The sequence below is a fragment of the Cucurbita pepo genome, unplaced genomic scaffold, assembly GCF_002806865.2.
Source record: "Cucurbita pepo subsp. pepo cultivar mu-cu-16 unplaced genomic scaffold, ASM280686v2 Cp4.1_scaffold000239, whole genome shotgun sequence".
NCBI lineage: Eukaryota > Viridiplantae > Streptophyta > Magnoliopsida > Cucurbitales > Cucurbitaceae > Cucurbita > Cucurbita pepo.
Window position 1 is genome coordinate 42,789 of NW_019646493.1, and position 22,816 is coordinate 65,604.

The 22,816-nt window shown below is 35.9% G+C and overlaps 1 protein-coding gene and 1 pseudogene across 1 annotated transcript; one reads left to right on the forward strand and one right to left on the reverse strand.

The window, feature by feature from the left end:
• The first annotated feature begins 235 nt into the window (after positions 1-235).
• LOC111784590 (DNA ligase 1) lies at positions 236-12,075 on the forward strand. The gene is made up of 12 exons (XM_023665240.1): positions 236-541; positions 610-1,044; positions 2,311-2,645; positions 2,968-3,045; positions 3,171-3,273; positions 5,112-5,200; positions 5,476-5,587; positions 8,234-8,287; positions 8,368-8,416; positions 10,937-11,043; positions 11,434-11,546; positions 11,637-12,075. Exons 2-12 carry the CDS (start codon positions 634-636, stop codon positions 11,980-11,982), a joined length of 1,797 nt encoding a protein of 598 aa, XP_023521008.1. The 5' UTR covers positions 236-541; positions 610-633; the 3' UTR covers positions 11,983-12,075.
• A 440-nt stretch (positions 12,076-12,515) lies between these two features.
• LOC111784586 lies at positions 12,516-19,058 on the reverse strand (annotated as a pseudogene).
• Positions 19,059-22,816: the final 3,758 nt, after the last annotated feature.

The following is a 22,816-nucleotide window of genomic DNA, read 5'->3' on the forward strand; positions in this document are numbered from 1 at the left end:
ACAATTTCTTAAAATTATGGTGGTTTATTAACTTATTCATATTATAAAGCATGCTTTTCAAAAGAATATGATTAGTGGTTTATTTATTCCTGTTATAAACCATGTATTTAAAAATAGTATTAAATATAGACTAATTAAATATTAAAAATAAAATAAAATATAGTATCCATCAAATCATAAATAAATAAAAAAAAGAATATTAAAATATAATATATTGTGTTATTATAAAATTTGTGTAGATCAACCCATCCCCTCTAATTTTCCATAGCCAAGAACGTTGAGGCGGAAGAACTTCTACCCTTTACCCTCCTTCCTCTTCGTCTAGTAGCCCCCTTACTACTACGCCCATCGGGGCTGTTTTGGCGATCAGCAACGCCGGCGTTCGATTCACGACCCACCCACAAGCTTCACGCCACCACCCACGCAATCAAACCCCACCTGCCACCCGATTCCTATCAACGGCCAGCTCTCTTCGACGGCGAACCAGTTCTATCACCTCTGTGGTGGCTTGTCCTCGGCAGCGGCGCGCTAATCTCGGCGCCCAGTAGGGAATCGCCGCTTCCGGCACTGATTTTTTCTTTTCTTGGGCTAGTTTCTGAATTTTTCAATCCAACTAAATCTCTGCAAATTTCAATGGGAAGTGGGAGGAAGAAGAAGCGTACCGAGTATTCAGAGCCTTCTTCATCGTCACCGTCCTCTTCAGATAACTCGGACAGCTCTTCTATGCGGTCGCGCCGCCATCGCCGCAGTGGCAGTTCAAGGAGGGAGAAGGACAAGAAGCGAGAGTCGAGGATTAGAGATAGGGAGAGGAAGAGAAAAGATAGGAATAGGGAGAGAGATAGAAAGATGAGAAAGAAGAAATTGAGAAGGGAGGCCAAGAGAAAGAGGGATGATTATGGATCTGAAAGTGATGCTGAGTCCTCACGTTCAGGGAATTCTAGTGACAGCGAGTTTGAGAGACGGAAGTTGAGAAGTATTGAGCCTGAAGTGGTTGTACGCGAGCTTCTGAAGGAATTTCCTGATGTTGGGAATGATTTAAAACAGGTATTTTCCTTCAAGTCTTGCTTGCTTTCGTTTTGTTCGGATAATATTTTTCATTTGACATTGTTGTGGGTATGCATTGAATCTTTGAATTCTTGTTGGGAAAGGGAATTTCGTTTGAGTTGGGTGGCTCATTTCAGGCAGGGAGTATGAAACTGAGAAACATATACTGATACCAAAAATAGGAGATGCTCTTGCTTCATTGTTGGATGGGATGGTCTTAAAACTGGTGATTATCCGAGAAAGAGCCAAGAAGAAGTGTTATTTTAGCTGGGAGTTGAAAAGTACTTAATCTTCAGGGTTAATTATGAGTTCTTTTAACCAACCGGATTTGACTATTCTACAAAGAGCATGTCATTTTCTGGAATGTCATTTCTTAGAAAATGGGAATAGTGAGTCATGGTTCTCTTAAAAAATGAAATTACAGTAGCTTGAGGAACCTTGATAAATGGATGTTCTCTTCAATCTTTGTTCTGAGGTTCGGTTCGGTTCAAAAAGTATATGTTCTTCTAGGTTTTAGTTTGATAAGTTGCTCTAAGGGCTCTGGTCTTGGAATACTTTCCTCTCTTTTTCAAACAACCTAGATCATCTTTCTCATAAATGCTTATGTTACCTTGCTCCTTAAGTTATAACTCATTTGGTTTTTTAGGAAGCCTTAATGACCATCATCAAAGCTTCATTCCACTTCCTTAATTTGGGTGATGATGACATAATTTTTCAATCAACTAAATGGTTTAGTTTCCCTTCATTGTTACAATTCCACAAGAAATTTCCTATTTTTCTTTCGAAGTGTTTGCTTTAGAAAAATGGATAAGTATGTAGATACTAGGTAGATATACCAGCACTGCTTGACATAGAATCATAAATTTTTCATTTTCCTAGTCCTCTCGAAGTTTTTATGATTTGAAGTTTTTTGGGACCTGTTATTCAAAAAAGTTATCTGGTCATGGGATAGGGTATAAAATCAAGTAAATTGATTTGATGGTTTAAAAATTTCTCTGGTTAAATATTTAATTTGCTAGTTGATTTATCCACATTCTTGATACTAGCACATATTTTCTATCTATTTTTACTACCCCGCGGCACTCTTATGTCTGATTCTTTTTTTCCTCGGTCTTCTTCATATACAACAGCTTCTAAGAATTATAGATGATATACAAGACATTGGAAACTTATCTGCTGTTTATTTTTACTATCTCTTAATTCTCTTACATTAAATTTAATAATTGTTCTCACTTTTTTTACTTTCGTAATCTTATTCATTAACAGCTTCTCAGTATGATTGATGATGGACAAGCTGTTGATATCAGTGGGATTTCTGAAAGGACTTTGGCCAAGCGTTTAAAGAAGCTGTTCCTTTCATTAAACCTTGAAGAATCTCAAGAGAGGGTATTCCTACTACCTTCCAACGGTCATCCCACTCTAGAAGCTATTGGACCGCTTATTCAAACTCATATGGAACAAAAGAAGAACCAGTTTGACCATTCCGTAACTCCGGATAATAAGTCATCACCACCTTTGAATACAGAAACCACACAATCAAGCAAGGAGAATGTGTCAGATTTAACACACCCAGATGGTGAAGCCACTGGTCCTAAAAGAAGGTAATTATGCTTACTTCCCCGTTTCATTCTATATAGCTTGTAATACCCAATTAGCTTTGAAAAGTGATTGGAAGCATGAATCTGGAATATGAAATGAACCAGTCCTTAACATTTGCATCTTAAAAGTATTTCCATTATTAGTTTTTTAATGTACCTCATGTGGTATGTTTTTTATTTTTGTTTTTTTCTTTTTTTCATAAAAGATGTTTATTGTTATTTCATATGTACCTTGACAAAAAATTGGTAATTCTTTTCCTTAGCTACTTAATCCTAAATAGCCGTGCATCAGATTCAGTTACTTTTCCTTCATATTTTGCTTCAGGATGCTTGGCCCTGAAATGCCATCAGCTGAGCTTCTTGCTGCTGCAGCAAAACTAACCGAAGCACAAACTGAGCTTAGGTATTCCACGACATGTTATATATTTTGTTTATTTGATCATGTAATCTTTAGATCCAAATTTTTGTTTAGGATAACGGTGTAGGTACTAGTGAAATAACTTATTTCCATCTCGTCTATATTTTCAGGGAAGTTGAGTTGGAGGAAGACCATGAATTATTTGTTGGGCCTCCACCACCTGCTATGGTTGCAGAAGCTGAAACAGCCAATGAGGCAGAACGATTTGAAGAGGTTTGCTTTTACTTATACTTGATGTAAGATTGGTGGGAAAAATCGAATAAGAAAAAAAATTCTCAAGTCTAAATCTCCTGATGTTGTATCAAATTTCCAAGATTATTGGAAAAGGAGGACATGCCATATGTTGAGTTGATTGTCAACCCTCTCCTCTAGGGTTAGTTAAATCTCTCTCTTACTCTTGGATTTGGAGTTGAATTAGATTGGTGTATTCAATCCTCATTAATGATAAATCCAGATGGAGGATCAACACTACTAGAGGCGTGAGACAAGGTGGTCTTATTTCCTTTTTTCTCTTTTTGCTGGTGGTGGACATTCTCACTAGATTGGTCTCGAGAGGGGCGGAGGGCAAGGTTGTTGAGGGTTTTGAGGTGGGTTAGGATAGAGTGCTCCTATCTCACCTTCAACTTGCAAATGACACTATTTTCTTCGGTTATGATAAGGAGGAGTCTTTCCTTGTTTTGAGCCACGTCCTACCTTCTTCAAATCCATGTCAGGCCTTAAGAGGTAAGTGTCAAATCTTTGGTTTAATTATGAGCCAGACAAGTGGGAAAGATGGGCTGGCTGGCTTGGTGGGTTGTGAAATTGACACTTACCCCTCGTCCTATTTAGGTCTCCCTCTTGGCCGTAACCAAAAATGTTTCACCTTTTGGAATTCTATTAGGGAGAAGGTGCAAAAGAGATTGGGTAATTGGAAGAGAAGTTTTTTCTTCAAAGGGGGTAGGTTGACTCTCTTTGTTCTGTTTTGAATGGTATCTCTATCTATTTCGTTTCCTTCTTAGAGCCTTCGGTTATGTCGGTTAGAGCCTTCTTAGAAAATTTGTCTTTTTTCAGAGTTTTGGTTGCCTGTGTGCTAGACATTGAGACCTCCGGGAGGTGATCAAAGAGTTCCTTCTCCATCCTCCGTTTCAAGAGAAGAGGAAGTTCTTGTGGCATGGTGGTGTTTGTGCTTTGTTGTAGGGGTTGTGAGGTGAGAGAAATAGGACCTTTGGAGGAGTTTAGAGCCTAAGTATATTTGGTCTCTCATGAGTTTCTATGTTTCTCTTTGGGCGACGTTGACACGGTTATTTTGTAATTATTCCTTAAATCTCAATAGACGGCATTGGAATCCTTCTTTTAGTGGGTTTGATTTTTTGGTATGCCCGTGTATTCTTTCATTGTTGTGATGCTAATAGGAAGAGGAGTCTTAAGTTTATTTTATTTCCATTGCTACAAGAATGATAAGTTGAAAAGTGAGTTGTTCTACCCAAGGATATCACTTGAAGTTAAAAATCTCTTTATAAAAGGAATAGACCAGCCACATCTAGGTTGGAGGAGGTGCTTTTCAGAGGCAAAGTGTTCTGGGGTATTTAGTCGGGTAAGGAGGTTTGGGAAATTGTTAGATTTAATGCCTCCTTATGTGCATCTGTCAAAAGGCGTTTACGTAATTATGACCTTGGTCAAAAGGCCTTTACGTAAAAGGAATAGACCAGCCACATCTAGGTTGGAGGAGGTGCTTTTCAGAGGCAAAGTGTTCTGGGGTATTTAGTCGGGTAAGGAGGTTTGGGAAATTGTTAGATTTAATGCCTCCTTATGTGCGTCTGTCAAAAGGCCTTTACGTAATTATGACCTTGGTCTTCTTCTTTTGGATTGGAGTTCATTTCTGTAGTTAGTTTTGACTCATTCTTCTTTGCTTTTTTTTTCTTTTTTTTTCTTTTTTTCTTTTTTTCTTTTTTTTGTATGCCTTTGTATTTTTTTCATTTCTTGTCAAAGAAAAAAAAAAAAAAAAAAAAAAAAACAGATGCACAAGAATTTGATGAAAATGTAATATTTTAACCAATCATATTTCATCTCAGGTTGCAAGAATTATGGATGTTGAGGGAGATAGTCCATATGACATTTTTGGATTGAACCGAAACCTTTCTATTGAAAATATTAAGAAGAGGTATGGTTTTGAGTTATTAATATACTACAACTCTCTCCAAAAAAAAAAACGGTACTTAAGGCATTCATATATGAACCTATGATTGTTCCTCAATACCCATCCTTTTTAAATAGCGGTTTTTGTTTCATTCTTAGTTTACTATTTCCGAGCACTAGCTTTAGACAATGACTAGAATTTTGTATTTCAAAAAACTCAAACTAATAGGTTTGGGTAAACTTGATCTTTTTAATATATTCTTAGAACTGTTTAATAATTTCTGGTGCATTTTTCTTCAGGTATTGGAAGATGTCACTTTTAGTGCATCCAGACAAATGCTCTCATCCTCAGGCCAACCAAGCTTTTATTAGATTGAATAACGCCTTTAAGGAATTACAAGATCCTGATAAGGTAATTCTTTTCCCCCCAATTGGTTTGAATTTGATTCTGATAATGAGAATTCTTTTAATTGCCCGGTCACTTTTCCTTGTTGAAACCAATATTTAGCTTGTATTTGCAAACTATAATGCTTGTCATGTGAACAGATTTCAAGAGATATAGAATTTTATTCAAAAAAGATAAATTGTAAATTTTGAGTACACTACATTCTTGACATGATGTACAAAAAGAATCTCACCATTTCTTGCATAATATTGATTGGCACTTGTATTCGTGCATGTTTTTGGTCTTCTAACACTGCTTTCTTTTTAAATTTTTCTTGAGTTTTTTTGTTATGGGATTTAGATGGAAAAAAGAATTCTTATGGATTTGAACTATTCTAGAAATTTGATATTTAAGACAAATGAGGATGTATTGTTCTTTATATGAAAATGTTAAATGTTCTCAGAAATATCTGGTTCTCTAAACACAACAAGGAGCTTGGGGTAGGGTAAACAGTTTATCCTCTCCTTTTCTCCTCTTGTCCTTGGTTTCTTAGCCTCCATTCATCACTGGAGTTCTTTTCTTTTCGTCCGTTCAGTTGAGGTTATTAGTTTTCAGTCCAATTTTTTTAAAATTTTCAGTTGATTGGTATTGCTTAGTATCTTTCTCTCATCATGGAAGTCAAGAGTCGTGTTCGTAATATATTTTTCTGTATTTGGAGAGTAAAGGAAGTAATTTTTGTTGAAGATATCACATTTAAACAATTATTCCCTTTATCCCTTTAACATCTCGGTTGATTTGAGAGTTTTTTGTTAGATCTTTTGCATATGCCATTTTTTTTCTAAATTCCTCAAGAAAGATAGAGATATACTTATGTTTATCTAAGTTTAGGCTTCAACAATGATGGTTTCTTGAGAGTGTTGTTTGGCCTCCCACGGGGGTTGGCAGAGACTGTTCCAGTTTGTCCAAATAATTAAGTATGATTAGTTTTTTGGAAGATAAGGAAATTTTTATTGAAATTTGAAAATAAAGTACTTTCTTCAAAGGAGCATCCACAACAGCAGTTGGTTGATGTAATTCCTGAGGACAAGGTGAATTCTTGTTGATGGTATGCTGAGATAGTAAGGACACATTCAAAGGTTGTTGAGGGCAATAACAATTCTGCAGTTTTTTTGAGTAAGCTTCAGATTTCTTTTTCATTTTGGGTCAACAAAGAAAAAGGAATGTAGGAGTTGACTTAGCAAGCTCTTTGTGGTCTCAAGATTTTGTGCGCACAATTTATGGAATGAACATCGAACTCTCGAACATTATTTTGAAGCAATTTTAATCATCAACCCCTTCTTGACTGATAAGGGGCTGTTGAAGTCCACTGGCGATGATTTTGGATTTACCATTGGATGGAAAATGGAAACTAATTTGGGATTATCATTTACAGTTGGAAAATTGATCCGAAGGAAAACATTCTTTACGTAAAGTTATTGAAGGCTATGGTGACCCTTAATCTTCTTGACGGTTTGGCTGCCTGCATTGAAATTGAAAAAAAGATAAAAATAAAAATAATAATAATAAATAAATAATAAAAATAATAAATAAAAAATAAAAATAAAAAAATTTGTGGTTTTGTAAACACCATGATTATACATCCCTCCGGTAAGTTTCACTCATCAATGAAATTGTCTCTTATAAAAAAAAAAAAAAAAAAAAAGCAGCGTAATTCCTGCCAGAAGAGAGGTCTTTCTTAATATCTACAAGGGCCATAGAACCCCGTTATCTAAAAACTTTAACTGTTGGCCAATATAATATGAGTGGCTAAGGTGTATAGACCTTTGGTGACTTCGGAGATGATTAGAGTTAGGTGATTCCAAGTAATGTTTCAGTTATCTTGATTCAAAGCAGTTGTTTTTGCACTAATTCCATGAAAGTTTAATGGTCATTCGTCCACCTATTTAGTCTTTTAGGAACGGTGTTGTTTCTCCTCAAATAGTCTTTCGGTGCATTTCTTTGTCTTTCTTATTGAAGCTTCCTTTAGGTAGTCAAATTCCGCTTTTATGGAGAGCTTGAATCGATTTGTCATGAACTGGTTATTTACAAAGTAAAATATTTTCCAAAGAAGTTAGAGATTTTTCTCCAATACGTACAAGAGCTAATGATGCTTACGCCGCCATATCTAAGAAGTATAAAGTAAAAACTATACCAGAAGATTTGGAAGCAAATTTGGAAGACTTTCCCCAGTTTTCTCAAGTTTCTGAAAATGGTAGCAAAAGTTAATTATGGTCATTTTTTGTATAAGCAGTGTGTTTGTTTTGTTAGGTTTATTTAAAGTTCTTGTTCATGGTTGCTATAATGGTTGTGCATCTGTTTTTTTTTTTTTCTTTTTTTTTTTTCCCCCTCTCTTTGGGAGTATGTATCCCTTAAACTTTTAATCCTTTTCAGTATATCAATGAAAAATTGTTTCTCGTTAAAAAAAAAACAAAAAAAACAAATATCTTGTTCCCTAAATGCACAATTGAATAATGAAGGGCCTCCAAATATAACAATGAAAAATGTTTCATTAGCTGATGCAGCCAGATGGCTAATTATTTTCAAGTTTATATTCTCACCTGATCACATTGGTAGTTGCATCTGCTTGACTTGAAAAGTCGACCAGCTTCTGATATATATTGTTTTACTTTGCAGCGGAAGGCACTGGATGACAAGATTAAATTCAAGGAGGAACAGGAGCAATTTAAAGTATTTATTTTGATTCAAGTTCTATGTACGTGTAGGGAAGAAATGGTCAAGTTTGAATTTAATATTTTCTACTTTTATAGGTTGAGTTAAGAGGTATGCGTGAGGCTGCAAAATGGAGAAAATCACAAGGTTAGATCATCTGTCTATTCATGTGGCCAATTTTTTCTTGCAAGTTGGGTTCTTCTTTGTTCTTATCCTTCTCTTCTCCTAGTTTTAGGCTATTAGATTGTTTTAATGTGGGAACATGAGTTTCTATTCATGCTATAGGGATAAAACTAAACCATCTTAATTGCAGTTGTCACTAAGAATCTGTAAAGAGTGAGCTTGTTTTTTTGTATGCCCTTTGTATATTCTTTCATTTGTGTTAATGAAAGCTCAGCATATATATATAACAGAGTCTGTAAAGAGGATTGATGAAATAATGCAATTGGTGCATTAGTTTCTATCTAGGTTATCTTCTTTTATTTGCTATTCATGTGCCTGAAAGGAGAGGGAGGGGTATTGGGCTACTTGAAAAAGGTACAAGGGAAATAGAGATTGCAAGTTTCTTTGTGGGGATGGGAATGGAATTGACCGTAGCCCCATCACCACCCTAGAAATTTTAATTAATTTTTAGTATTTGAAAATTTTACCAATTGCTATAAATGAATATCACATCTAATGAATAAATGTTCAATATAATAGTACCAATTTTGCAGCTATTCATTAATAAGATACTGTCATTGTTACATCCCGCATTTTTCAACCCTTATCAATAGGGCTGCAACTAAAGCACAAGAAACAAAACCAATTCAGTTTATATATGCAACTCTCTATACCCTCTGATGTACATTTCAGAAGCTTACAGTATGAAAATACAATTTAGAGTTCTAAGCCACATAGCCTTATCGCCCTTCAACTCCAGTATGCACGTTACACCATTCGTACCTTCTAAAAAAAGAGTAGCACATTTATAATTAGGCACCAACTCACTAAGAATTAGTACAGTGTCCAACTTATATGCCTCCTAATGTGATAACTTAGACTCTCAATCATAGTTTACCATCACAAGAATACTATCAATAAGACTCACTCAACTCCTGGGCCAATCAATACTAAATGAGTCTTACATCAGGTTCTACTCAGCTCCCGTGGGTTCATAGTAAGGTTTTCACTCTCTAATATTATCTCATCTGGCTTTTTCGAGCTTATCTCAATGATCCATTATCACTTGGCCTAACTCAATAGTTGGATTTACATCCTTTAGCTCCTTTGACCCTATCTCAATCATTGATGTCAGTTGACCTGTCTCAATGATGGGTATATAGTGTAGCTCTTCTGAGTTATATCTCAATTATCGATGTCTCATGATCTACTCAACGATTGGTTTTTCATCAACCTTTGAGCTCTCAATGATTGGCTTACGCTATCTTGCTCCATCGAGCTTAGACCATTATTGCCATGTGATCCAGCTCTTTTGAGCATGTCTCCGTGGTTGGATTCATTAGAGTTCACATGTTTTAGCTATGCTCTTACTACTTCCCTGCTATCGATTCAAGTTGCAAATAGGTGAGGCGTGAACTTTTGGAATAGTATATTCCAATGCTATATATCACCTCTGGCACATCACACAACTTGTCACTAGAGATTAGTTGACGACTTTTTGGCAGTTCTCATATGTAATAACTATGTGGGGCACAACTCAGCCTGTCAACTATCTCGATATTATGTGGACTTTTGCTCCTCTAAACATTTTTATTGGCAGAGGATAGTTGGAGATCCTCAACAATCCCCACCTAAGAATCTGGTGGCACTACATATCATATGTATCTAGGGCATATCTTAGGTCAACTCTTCCCATATAAATACAAACTCTATCTATCAAGACATTTTACTATTAAAGGTTAACGACACCCTCTAATAGTCCCCGTATTGTACCCCATCAATATAAACATATGGGGAGTAGCCCGTGCCTTTGCCAGCCACACAATGCTATATAGTCTCATTTTCCTCGAGACAAGTTCACTATTAAAGATTGGTTGGCTGACCTCTAATAGATCTCACATAGTAACCTAATAACTGGTCCTATAATCTCCTAATAATAGGGTCTATAATCATGAATTATAGCCTGAGTACTATAATTTGCGTAACTAAAAGCATAACTAAAACCTATCATGATTTTAAAAGTTTACATGTATACTTTATTCAATCATACCCAAATTTTTACATACATACAAGCACTAGTGGGCCTTATCAAGTCAATAGTCAATCGATCTATATATCAAACATACATTCAATCTCATAAAACTCTCACAGTTTAGGAGCACTTCAGTACGCTACCAATAACTAATAGGCTTTCATAAATCGATCTCAATTAATTCAAGCATGTTCGAGTCATAAATCTAATAACAAATCTCAATAAGCTTGATTCAAATAGGAACTTTAAACAGCTATTTACATGTCTACTTCAATTTAACGTACTTTAACACACAACAGTTAACATTGACTGGCTATTACAGTCATCTAGATTAGTTGATGAGTTGTGTTTGCTTTCAGTTCATGCACCTTTGCTGTGGATGCTGTACATGAAAAATTGCAATTAGAAGTTGTTCGTTTTTTGAGGCTGCATGTCTTTATTTAATCTGGTTGGTGAAACTTCTATGTCTGCAGGAATATCAATGGAGGGTGATGATGAACTCCTTGCGAACATGGATGATGAAGTTAAAGTAGAACCAAAAAGAGATGAATGGATGACAAGCCTACCTCCTGAAAGAAAGGTAAGGCATTCCTTTTTTTGTGTTTTTTACTCTGTAGGTGTTAATTCTCTTCTGCTTTACTGTTTCAAATAGTCTACACTTTTTCTCAAGTTGTGTCTCACCATTTTAATTAAGTTGTTCAAACTCTTTTGAATTTGCAACTATTTTGTGATATTTGTAATACTTCAGGAAAATAGTGATTTCTTATTAAACCTTGTAAATTTCTGAAAATGGCTGCTGAGCTGATCCATTTCATTTACTTAATTTCATTTCATTTACTTAACATTAGCATTCGAAGGTTCAAAATCGTTGTTTTGATGTCTTGTAAACTCAAAACCATTAGTTCTGCAGTATGCTCTAACTTGATGAATAGCAAGGTTGCGTTTTAAACTTTATTTCCTTCTCTTCCAGCCTGGCATGACTATGCAATCTTCTAGATTTAGCAAGGGCTCCAAGGAAGGCCGTGGCGACACTAGTGTTTGGACAGATACGCCTTCGGACAGAGCGCAGAAAGCGAAGACAAGGCAAGCATTTGTCACCTTGAAGACTCGAACATTTAGTTCCAATTCTTGTCCATAACAAAATACTAACTAGCGTCGTGTTTGATTGATCAGTTATTTGGAAGCATACAACGAAGCCGCTGCACTTGCTTCAAACGAAGAAGCAAAGAAGAATAGTTCTGAATCCGCTTTAGTCGACAAATATAATCGAGAAAAACGCTCCAAACCGCTCATAGAGAAGCATCGTGAAGGGGCGAGAAGCAGTGGTGGAAAGAAAAAATCAAAGCAGCAGGTGGGAGAGAAAGAAGAAGAGTGGGTGGGAAAACATCCATGGAAGCCTTGGGATCGTGAGAAGGATTTAACTGCTGGTAGGAAGACCATAAATTTCGATCCTGAGAACATGGCTCAAGGCTTAGGCTCCAGGTTTTCTTCAGGAAGCTACCAAAGGAATTTTCTTTAAGATCACTTATGTATCTTTTGCCACTATCTCTTACTATGTACCATGCTTTATTGTACTTAATTTTGCTATAAAACAAATTTCTTATGAGTTCAATTGCGTTCTTACATTAATTTCTCCTTTTTGTGAAGATTAATATTAATTTATATATTTTCTATTTGAAACAACTTGTTTAACAAATTCTAAATAACATTTCAAAATTTTCAGAACTGTTGATGCTTTTTTACATCTAATGAATTTATGTTATTCCTGAAGATTACATTTTTATATTAACTATAGATCAGCCTTTGCGAGGGCCGAGGGGACTTTGAAGAGGGATGATGGTCATGTTCAAACTTTTCTTTTTCCATTTTTAAGTTAAAAACACTTTTTAGTAGCCTTCAAACTTTATTACTAGGAAGTCCATGTTAATTTAAAATATACACCAACATAAATATACAATTAAAACCTTCGGTCCTTCCTCGAGGCTTTCACCGCCCCAAGTACTTTTTTCTTTCATAGATGTTGAAGTCCCATATACTAAACTAATATTGAACTTCAACTAAAATACCATAAAATTATGAAAACTAATAATAGCCACTCTATTGGTCATGGTACAACTCTATTGAAAAAAAATGTGTTAATAGGGTGTGCCTTTTAGCACATCAGAACCAAGAGCAATGAGTGAACTTACAAAATATATATATATATATATATATATAGAAAATGGTACAACCAAACAAAATTTTGGAACCAAAAACTGCTTAGACTTTTTATTACCACCACCGCCACTGCCACGTCGTTTCTGCTTCTGTTCGCTCATATCGTTTTGGAACATCTCTCGCATCTCTTCGGATCTTGATTGAGTTCTCTGAGAAGAACTTTTAGTTTTCTGGTTTTGCTTCTTCACAATCTTGCCAGAGTCAAATGCCTTTTTCACAGCCTTTACTGCTTTTGCCCGACGGTAGGCAAGTTTCACAAGTGATAATCCAGACTTGTCTTTCTTATTCTCTCCATCGCCCTGCAGTCAATAAAATTGTGTGACAAGCGACTAAGTTACAATAATGTATGGTGGATCTAAAATTAACTTCCTCACGTGTAGGATATTATAATAGAATGGATTAAAAGAATACAGTACTTAAATGTGATAATGGGTAAAAAAAGAAAGTCATACGCCTGTTTTTTCATTTTGCCTCTCTTCCTCCAACATTTCCCTAGCTGCTTCCAGTTTCCTACGTTTCTTCCTGGGCAAATTTTTCTGCTCAAACCATACATATCATCAAGTACATTATTAGGATTCTACTTGACAAATTTTAAATATCTGAAAGAGCATTAGTTCATGCAATGTTAGAGCACCTCATGCTCACGCTTCCTCTTTTCTTTCATCCTAAGATCTTCAGCATGTTGAGCACTTAAGACCTCATTCCTAGAAGTCTTTCCCTTTTACGAAGATACCTAATTGAGGAAAAAATAGAAAAAGCACAAAGCACAATGTTGCATACTAAAATTTGCAAAAAGGGGAGGAATCCACATAATCATAAAGGCAAGCTGAAGCTTAAAAGCCGAAGTCCATATCACACGATCAGGAAAATCCAAACCTTCGTTATAGAAATTGGGATTTCTTTAGCATATACAGAAACAAGAACTTACCTTAGCTGCTTTCGCTACAAGCTCTTTCTCCTTTTCAGTTATAAACCAAGTCTTTTTAGGGCGAGAAAAAATTTCTTCCTGATGAACAATCATGTTTTCTGCCTGAGTACACAAAGAAAGAAAATAACAACCAGAGTTAATGAGAACTTCCAGTATAAGTTCTTATAAAAAAAAGTTCCAGTAAAATTAGAGTTTATGTGTTGTTACACTGCAATATATGATGCTTTGGAAAAACTGGCAACTCATAATACAACTTGGAAGATAAAAACAGAGACGAAAGTACGAATAAAAAGCAAACCAGAGAACGTATTGGTTAAAGTTTTCACAACAAGATAAATACAACTAACCATAACAATATACTAGTAAATGCAAAGAGAGACAAATGACCACAGCCTAAAGGCCTCGCAAACCCTCAGAAAAAAGAGATGCAAACAAGGTATTAGATATTGTAGATATTGTAGATTCCCCTTTATTTTCCTCAATTAATGGGTTGTATATCTATAATCTATGTTACCCTATTTTCTTGTACATTTATTTCTCTTCATTTCTTTGCAGATCATCTTCCTGCCAACCAGAGTGAAAAATAAATAAAGATGGAAGTTATTTAATCTATATACAATACGGTTCAGCCCTAAACTGGAATAAAGTTTTGGCCTACAGATGGAAGTTATTTAATCTATATACAATATAATTCAGCCCTAAATTCCATCGAAGACAACAATTTATTCTCTGAAAATATTTTGGACAAAGATTACTATCTCTGATGTCAGTTTGGTAAAAATTTGAATGTGGTTTTGATTTTGTGTGTGTGTGGATAGGATACATAAGCCATTCATTGATGTATGAAATATATACAAAATAAAGTCCTATCATCAGAGATAATATTTTTTTTATAAAGAAAACACCTCCATTAAGATAGGAAAGTTGATATCCTATAATTACAAAATGGAGGTGAAAGATGAATAGATTCCAGATAGCTTAACATAACCAATCCCTCAGGCTACCGTGAGAGTACTAGTACGGTAGGCTATGGGTAATGTAGGAGAGATTCTATGCTATTAGTTTGGAGTATTTTGATAATCAAGAGGAGTGTTAGGGACCTTACAAGGCTATTGTTATTTTGTAATTTTCCTTTGATATATTATCTTTTAATGAAAAAATCAAACTTTCATCGACAACAATACACGGCATACAAAAAAGAAGCCCACAAAAAAAGGGAGACAATATAAAAAGGGGCTTCAATCAAGAAGATGAGACCTAACGAATATAGTTAGAAAAAAACTCCAACAATGAAGTCCAACGAGAAACATAGAATATAACAAGAAACCACATGTCACTAAAAGATCCCTCCCACCCCTTAAAGATTCTATTATTACTCACTCCATGGACTCCACAAAATAGCACAAACCCCAGCCTGCCACAAATATATTGATATCGCAGTGTTGTTAGTATCTTATGGTTTAGCTACCAGGTCCCAAAGGATTCCTCTTGAAAGGCAGTAACTTTCAATTTTATTTTCCTAACTTGATGAAAGTAATAAGAATTCAATGTAAAAAAAGCTCATAACAGCATGCAATGTTCAAATGCCTTCAACACTCACTATGGCTTTCAAAACAGATCTGTCGCAGTCAGTCACAAAAGTAACGGCATATCCTTCTNTATATCGCAGTGTTGTTAGTATCTTATGGTTTAGCTACCAGGTCACAAAAGATTCCTCTTAAAAGGCAGTAACTTTCAATTTTATTTTCCCAACTTGATGGAAGTAATAAGAATTTAATGTAAAAAAAACTCATAACAACATGCAATGTTCAAATGCCTTGAACACTCACTATGGCTTTCAAAAGAGATCTGTCGCAGTCAGTCACAAAAGTAACGGCATATCCTTCTCTACCAGCTCTTGCAGTACGACCAACTGGATGAACATAGCTGCAAAAAGAATGAAAGTCAAGAATGTAATCAATTCTATTAATCATATGTAATAAATAAAGGAAAGTTCAGTTACTTATTAAACAGGAAAAAAAATCATATATAATAAATAAATAACGGTTGACGCATGCCTTATCATAAATTTATATGTGGTTGATTCTTGGATCAAGGAATCATGAATTTGTCATAAAAGAAGCCTAAAATTTGGTGCATATAATACAATCAAGGAAAATTGTAAATTCGAATTTGAAGCATAAATAAAATCTGAAATTAAAAAGATATTTGAAGAGTGAAAGGAAATGAAGCATAAAGAGTAAGGGGAAAAAATCAGACATTCCCTTCATGTAAGAATCCTAGATGCTACGGTCGTACTTCTTCAATCGTGTGGTGTCGTGATCTTGACACGCTTACGACAAGCCTTAAGGGAGAACTCGAGCCTCATTCACATTTTTCACTCGGCTTTGCGGCTTCGTCGGACCTCAAGCAAGATTTTTCTTTGCCACCGAACATCACTTGAGCGGAATCCAAGCTTGTTCGGCAACACACGCCGTCTGCACGGGCATGTTAAATCGTCTATGGCACAATCGACTTGCCTGTACGCTAGGCTAAGTCATTCGGCTCAACCTGGGGTATCATCGGTCATCGCAACTCACTCGGTCATGTCATCGAGAAAGGGCCCACGTGTCGTTCATAACATCGAGACATCTCGAACATTCATCCATTTGAGTTCTATCGAGGCATTGGCCCTCCCGTACCCATGACATGTCATTTATGGATCCCGTACTGGATAGCAGGTGCATAATCCAACCTCCGACACATGGGTTGGGCACAATATGGGCACCCCGTGCTGCTTGGTACTGTCCTTAAAAGACCCATTTCAAAGGAAGTCATCGGAGACACTCGTCTCAGAACACTCGCCCTCATTGTGACACACATACGTGCCACAGAGTAACTCGCTTAGGTCACAGGGCCCACGGGTGGTGGAAAGCTGACATCATGCCTCCCCCTATAAATACATTTTGAGGCAATTCCAAATTGGTGGGTGTAGACATGATTTAGGTCACATGGCCCAGGGGTGGTGGAGAACGAATCTACAGTGTCGTGGAGCATCCATCCAGTGTCCAATTGACACCAAATTTAGTGAGCTTTCATATTTTATATGGACGGACTTAACTCCAGAACCGCATGTCTAAATTTCCTTCGGAACCCCGACTTTCAAGGTTAAGGCCTGGGGCCCTACCCGACCCTTCAACAAGCCTATATGTGACGCTCATGTCTACTGGTTGCCCATATCTTACTTATGTCTCATTTCTTCTTTAATGCACACATTATATGGTATGTTGGATGATGCACTGTCCTCCTCAGTCGCATCATGACATTCTTCTACGTTCATAGTATGGTTTTGACACTTGAAAACTAGGAAGTCAACAAGACACATGGGCATGAATCATATGCAGAATACCAACACAACAAGGGTACCAGACTGATTGCTCCATAAAGAAAAACAATTAAATAAATGTGTTCTTTTTTTTTTTTTTTTAATGAGAAACATTCAACCAATATGAAATATACAGCATAAATGTGGTTTAAAATTAAATCAAAAGTGAATATTCCATAAGAGAAAATAAGGATGTGATGCCAATAAAAGTAAATAAGGTCGCAGGTGAGAAATAACACAAATCAGAACCCAATATCTACCTGGTGAGATGACGAGGACATGCAAAGTTTATAACAGTTTGAACACCAATAATACCTCAGCATTTCAATCGCAGCATAAATTGCCACAAAAGTATCAGTAAAATTAATGTAGCTGATTTTTCCTCAACTATATTGTATATCTATAGATCAAAAAACAAACAAAATTAAAAATGAGTTCTCACCCGAGCAGTCACATCAGTAGCTATAAGAAAATCACTTGCTGTTTCCTGAAGAGTTCCAAGGCCTTACATAAGACCATCAAAATAATGATCAGAGAGGGGAACACTGAGGATCCTGATTTAATGATTCCAAAATTATACATATTAACAAGAAAATCACTCACATCAAGACGCTGAACTTGGGTAAGGTTACCATGAAGCTCGGCGGCTTTAAGGCCAGCTAAGCCAAATAAAATCTTTAGTCTATGAGCTGCCTGTTTGGTTCCACTAAGGGTCCAAAAAAAAAAATGATTTAGTTAAAATTCTCAAGCAATACAGAAAACAAAATAATAAAACAAAAGGAATGATAAAGTTAAAATTCTCGAGCTTTTAAGAGTCTGAAAAATGGACCCTGTCAGATATATTACCTAGTAAATGAATTAGATGCATCCCTCCCACTAAAAGAATCCAATAACAAAGTTGAGCAAGAGCTCATGAACTTATTGCATTCCAGTACCTAAATATAATAACTCTAGAAGTAAATGTCTTAGAGCACAGAGCAAGGAGGACAGCTTCCTGGTTCACTTCACGCATTCTACGTAACCTGACCACCCTGCAAGTGGAATACACATTCTTGATAACTAAAAAGTCACCTAACAGATAAAAGACTTTCAGCTTAATATATGACTTATTTACAAAAATAAGTAAATTAATTAATTCCAGATGAGAAGTCAAGTTGGAAATTACTCTTCTGTCAACGTTTTTGGCCGCTTGGTAGCTGGGTCAGCTGAGAGGCGCAAAGGTTTAGTCAATGAAAGCTTGATGAGCTCATCAACTTCTTCTGTCATAGTAGCAGAGAACAACATTGTCTGCCTCCTTTTTGGACAAAAGCGAACCTTTAAAAATGAAGATCAAGAATTCTTTATACCAAACAGGAAATAGACGTAGTAAAGATTCATACAATTTCCATCATAAAAAGTGCACCAAGTGGCCAAAATATACCAATTCACGAATTTCAGCACTAAATCCAAGTTCCAAAAGACGATCTGCCTCATCAAGTATTAAAACGGCTAAATCATCCAAATCCACAGACATGGAATTGCGTAGATGATCAATCATGCGTCCTGGAGTGGCCACAACCACATCTGGCATTGATCTTAAGGCAGCCTCTTGCTCCTGAACAAAATTAAATTAATAAAATACCCTTATACCAAATAAATGAGAGCAAAATCAAACATATTTCTAGGAAAAAGAAGCCAACAATCCTGCAATAATGCATTTTGATTCTTTAATAAACCCTCACATTTATGATGAAACAGAACCTTGATATATTATGTGAAGTACATACCGGATTTTTTTTAAATACATTACAATATAGGATACCAGGTAAATGTTCAAACTTCTGCATTATTGAAATAAAATCACCAACGTACAATAGGTCGTACCTTTCTTGAAAGCCCTCCAACAATCAGGCAACATCTGATATCAGTAAACTGAGCAAGTTTCTATCATACTGTGAACTCTGAATGAAAAACAAAACGAAGTATCCTTATTTTTGTTTAATATTAACATGAATAGTAAAGGAGGAACGTATATAACTAATAGATCTTTTAAAGCATGTTTTGGTGTTTCTTTCGGCCCTAATGTTAGAAGAATTTGATTAGGTCAAAATAGTTAGAGTATTTTTAGGGATCTATTTAAATATTTTTCAAATTTGTTTATTTGTTTCCGATACCTTCTATTTATGGTTATTTGTAAGGCTATGAAAAGCCAAGTTCAGTATTCAATAATATCATCACTTCAAACTTCAATTGTTTAGGTTTCTGGCTTAGTTATGTCAAACCTAATAATTGGTATCAGAGCCGCAATTTTAGAGTGATCAAATAGAGCGTATGAGTGAAGATAAAACTTTAGCGAAGATCCCTCACTTCGATGATCATTATGATCATCGGAGTGAGCTTATGGAAAATTTGCTTAGGAACAAAAGGGCCACCTTGATGATGCTAGACTCAAAGATTACCAAGTAAAGCATTAACTCTTCCAGGCAATTGTTCGTACGGTCTTTGAACAAATCTTGGATCGTCGCACACCCAAGATTGTTTGGGACTCAATGAAGCGAAAATTTGGCGAAAACAAAAAAGTGAAGAAATTTCTTCTTAATGCATTAAGAAGAGAATTTGAGATCCAAGAGATAAAGGATGATGAAAGTATCACAGATTATTTTGCAAGAGTGATGATAATCTCCAACAAGATGAGAAGCAATGGAGAAGATATGCTAGACAAGAAAATTGTAGAAAAAATTATGCGCACCCTGACTGAAAAATTTAGTTATGTTGTAGTATCCATTGAGAAATCCAAAGATACTGATAACATGTCCATTGATGAATTACAAAGTTCATTAGTGGTGCATGAACAAAAATTTCGAAGATCCAGCATTAATAGAGAGGAGCAAGTTCTAAAAGTCGAAGGACGAACGGAAATAAGTAACAGAGGAAGAGGAACTTACAGGGGCAGAGGACGCGGAAGAGGAAGATCAACTTTCAACAAAGCAACTGTTGAATGTTATAGGTGTCATGACTTAGGTCATTTTCAATATGAATGTCCAAAGTTGAATAAGGAATTGAATTACGTAGAGCGAGCTGGAAGAAGAGGATGAAATGTTGTTAATGACTCATATGGAAAGACATGAAGCAAAAAGAAGTGATGCTTGGTTCTTAGATTCTGGTTGCTCAAACCATATGTGTGCAAGTGAAGGTATGTTTTCCAGCTAAGACAAGACATTTTCCCACATTGTCAAACTTGGAAATAATATAAGTATGAAAGTTATGGGAAAGGGTGCAGTGAAATTAACTTTGCATGGGGTTCGTTGCACTATTAGTAATGTGTATTGGGTACCTGAACTCAAAAATAATCTCTTGAGCATTGGACAACTACAAGAAAAAGAAGTGCAGTATTATTTAAAGATATGTAGCCTTTATCACCCACAAAAAGGAAAAATAGCAGAGTCAATTATGAGTGCAAATCAGCAGTTTATTTTGGGTACTGAACCATCTACCACAACAAATGAAGAAAAATGCCTCCAAGTTTCAAATACGGATCAGTCAACACTTTGGGACCATCGATATGGTCATCTCGGCTACAGAAGCTTGTGCACCTTGAAACACAAAAACATGGAGAAAGGCCTGCCGCAAATTGGAGCTCAAAACACCACCTGTGAGGCATGTATGAAAGGCAAGCAACATCGGACTCCATTTCCAAAAATGGGTAAATGGAGAGCAACGGAAAAATTGGACTGGGGAAAAACATTGAAATTGATAGGAGGAAGAATCACAGAGGAAACGACTGAACCGGTTGCTGAAACAATTGAACCAGTTGCTGAAAACTGTTGCACCAGATTTGACAATATGGGAGGGGAGAAATCGACATCCACCTATATGGTTAGCAGATTCCGGTGAAGGCTATGAGAAAAAGGGAAGTGAGGAGATGGTGTACAAACTCCAAAAGGCTCTCTACGGATTAAAACAAACACCTAGAACCTGGTTTAGTCGAATAGAATCCTACTTCATCAAGGAAGGATTCAAAAGCAGTTCCAGTGAGCAAACTCTCTGTTGGGATCGATACCAGTTGTTAGCTCTGATACCAGTTGTTAGGATCGCACAACAACGCACACACTCGATCTAGATGAACACAAAGAATGGGATAGTGAAAATTGCAAGGAGAACTCTGGCTAAAAGAATTTTTCTTTTTTATTGACTTCAGGTATGTACAACAAGAGAGAGTACAGAGAATAGAAAGTACATTTTCAAAGCTCTACCGATATATATATGGTTTAGTTTACTATATATAGCCTTACCAGATTTAGCAATCTACTATATATAGCTATTTACCATATATAGCTTTACCGGATATAGCTTTACCAAATATAGCTTTACCGGATATAACCGTTGACCAAGCTATAAATAAGGAGCAGGCTCCATAACCTAACACTCTCTTCATCAAGAGGAAGGGTGATAAAATTCTTATAGTAAGCATTATGTTGATGATCTTTTATTTACTGGAGACGATGAAGAATTATTGGAGGAGTTTAAACGTTTCATGAAGAAAGAGTTTGATATGACTGACTAAGGTCAGATGAGATTTTTTCTAGGAATAGAGAAAATTGGCCAAGATAAAAATGGTGCAAAAGTAGATGTAACTTTGTATAAACAAATAGTGGGAAGTCTGATGTATCTCACAGCTATTCGTCTTGATCTCATGTTTGTTGTAAGTTTGATAAGTCGTTTCATGGCATGTCCAACACAACAATATTTTGCAACAGCCAAGAGGGTTTTAAGATACTTGAAAGGTACGATAGATTATGGTGATTTAAATGAATTTACTGATAGTGACTATGCCGGAGACATGGAAGATAGCAAGAATACTTCAAGCTATGTGTTTATGATGAGTGGAGGAGCAATAGCTTGGTCTTCTCGTAAGCAGCCTATAGTCACCTTATCAACCACGGAAGTTGAGTTTGTTGCTGCAAGTGCTTGTGCATGTCAAGCTGTTTGGATGAGGAGACTACTCAAAGAGATTGGTCACTCTCAAATAGAAGGAACAAAGCTATTGTGTGATAATACTTCAACTATTAAGCTATCCAAAAATGTAATTCTACATGGACGTTCCAAACACATAAAAGTAAGATTTCACTTTCTTAGAGATCTTACAAAAGAAGGAACTGTTAATTTATTATTTTGTGGTATCCGAAATCAACTTGCTGATTTGTTGACAAAGCCTTTAAAATTAGAAGCATTTCGGAAGTTGCGTGTTTCTAACTTGAACTACTTCTTAACCAAGAAGAATAGGTTAAGAATAAGTTAAAGGGAGGGATGGTTAGAAGAATTTGATTAGGTAAAATAGTTAAGAGTATTTTTAGGGATCTATTTAAATATTTTTTAGATTCGTCTAGGTTAGGTTATTTGTAAGGCTATAAAAGTCAAGTTCAGTATTCAATAATATCACTCAATTGTTTACGTTTCTCGCTTGGTTAGGTTACCTAACTAACCTAACAACTAAATGAAATGTGTCTTTCCTATTAGAAAAAATTAGTGGTCGGAGAATTTGATAAAAAGAAAGAATGAAAAAAATTAAGGTTTCGAAATGTTGCAGGACGCCTAGGGAAGTCTGTTTTTGCCATTTGTATAAAATATGGGTTTTAAGGTTTCGAAAGAAACCTTTGGTTCTTGTTGATTGAGGCTGGGCATGAGGTCAGTGAAGTTTGAAGCTTCCGTTTGAGTTTTTTTTAGAACTGCAAGTCAAAGGATTTCCACTCTCCTTCAGCTTTTCCCAAAGGGCGGTTCATATTCAATATTGTGGTATTACAATGCAGGCGGATGTTCATATTCTCTGTAGGGATTTTCTAGAGTTTTCCCAATCTAGGCAGATAG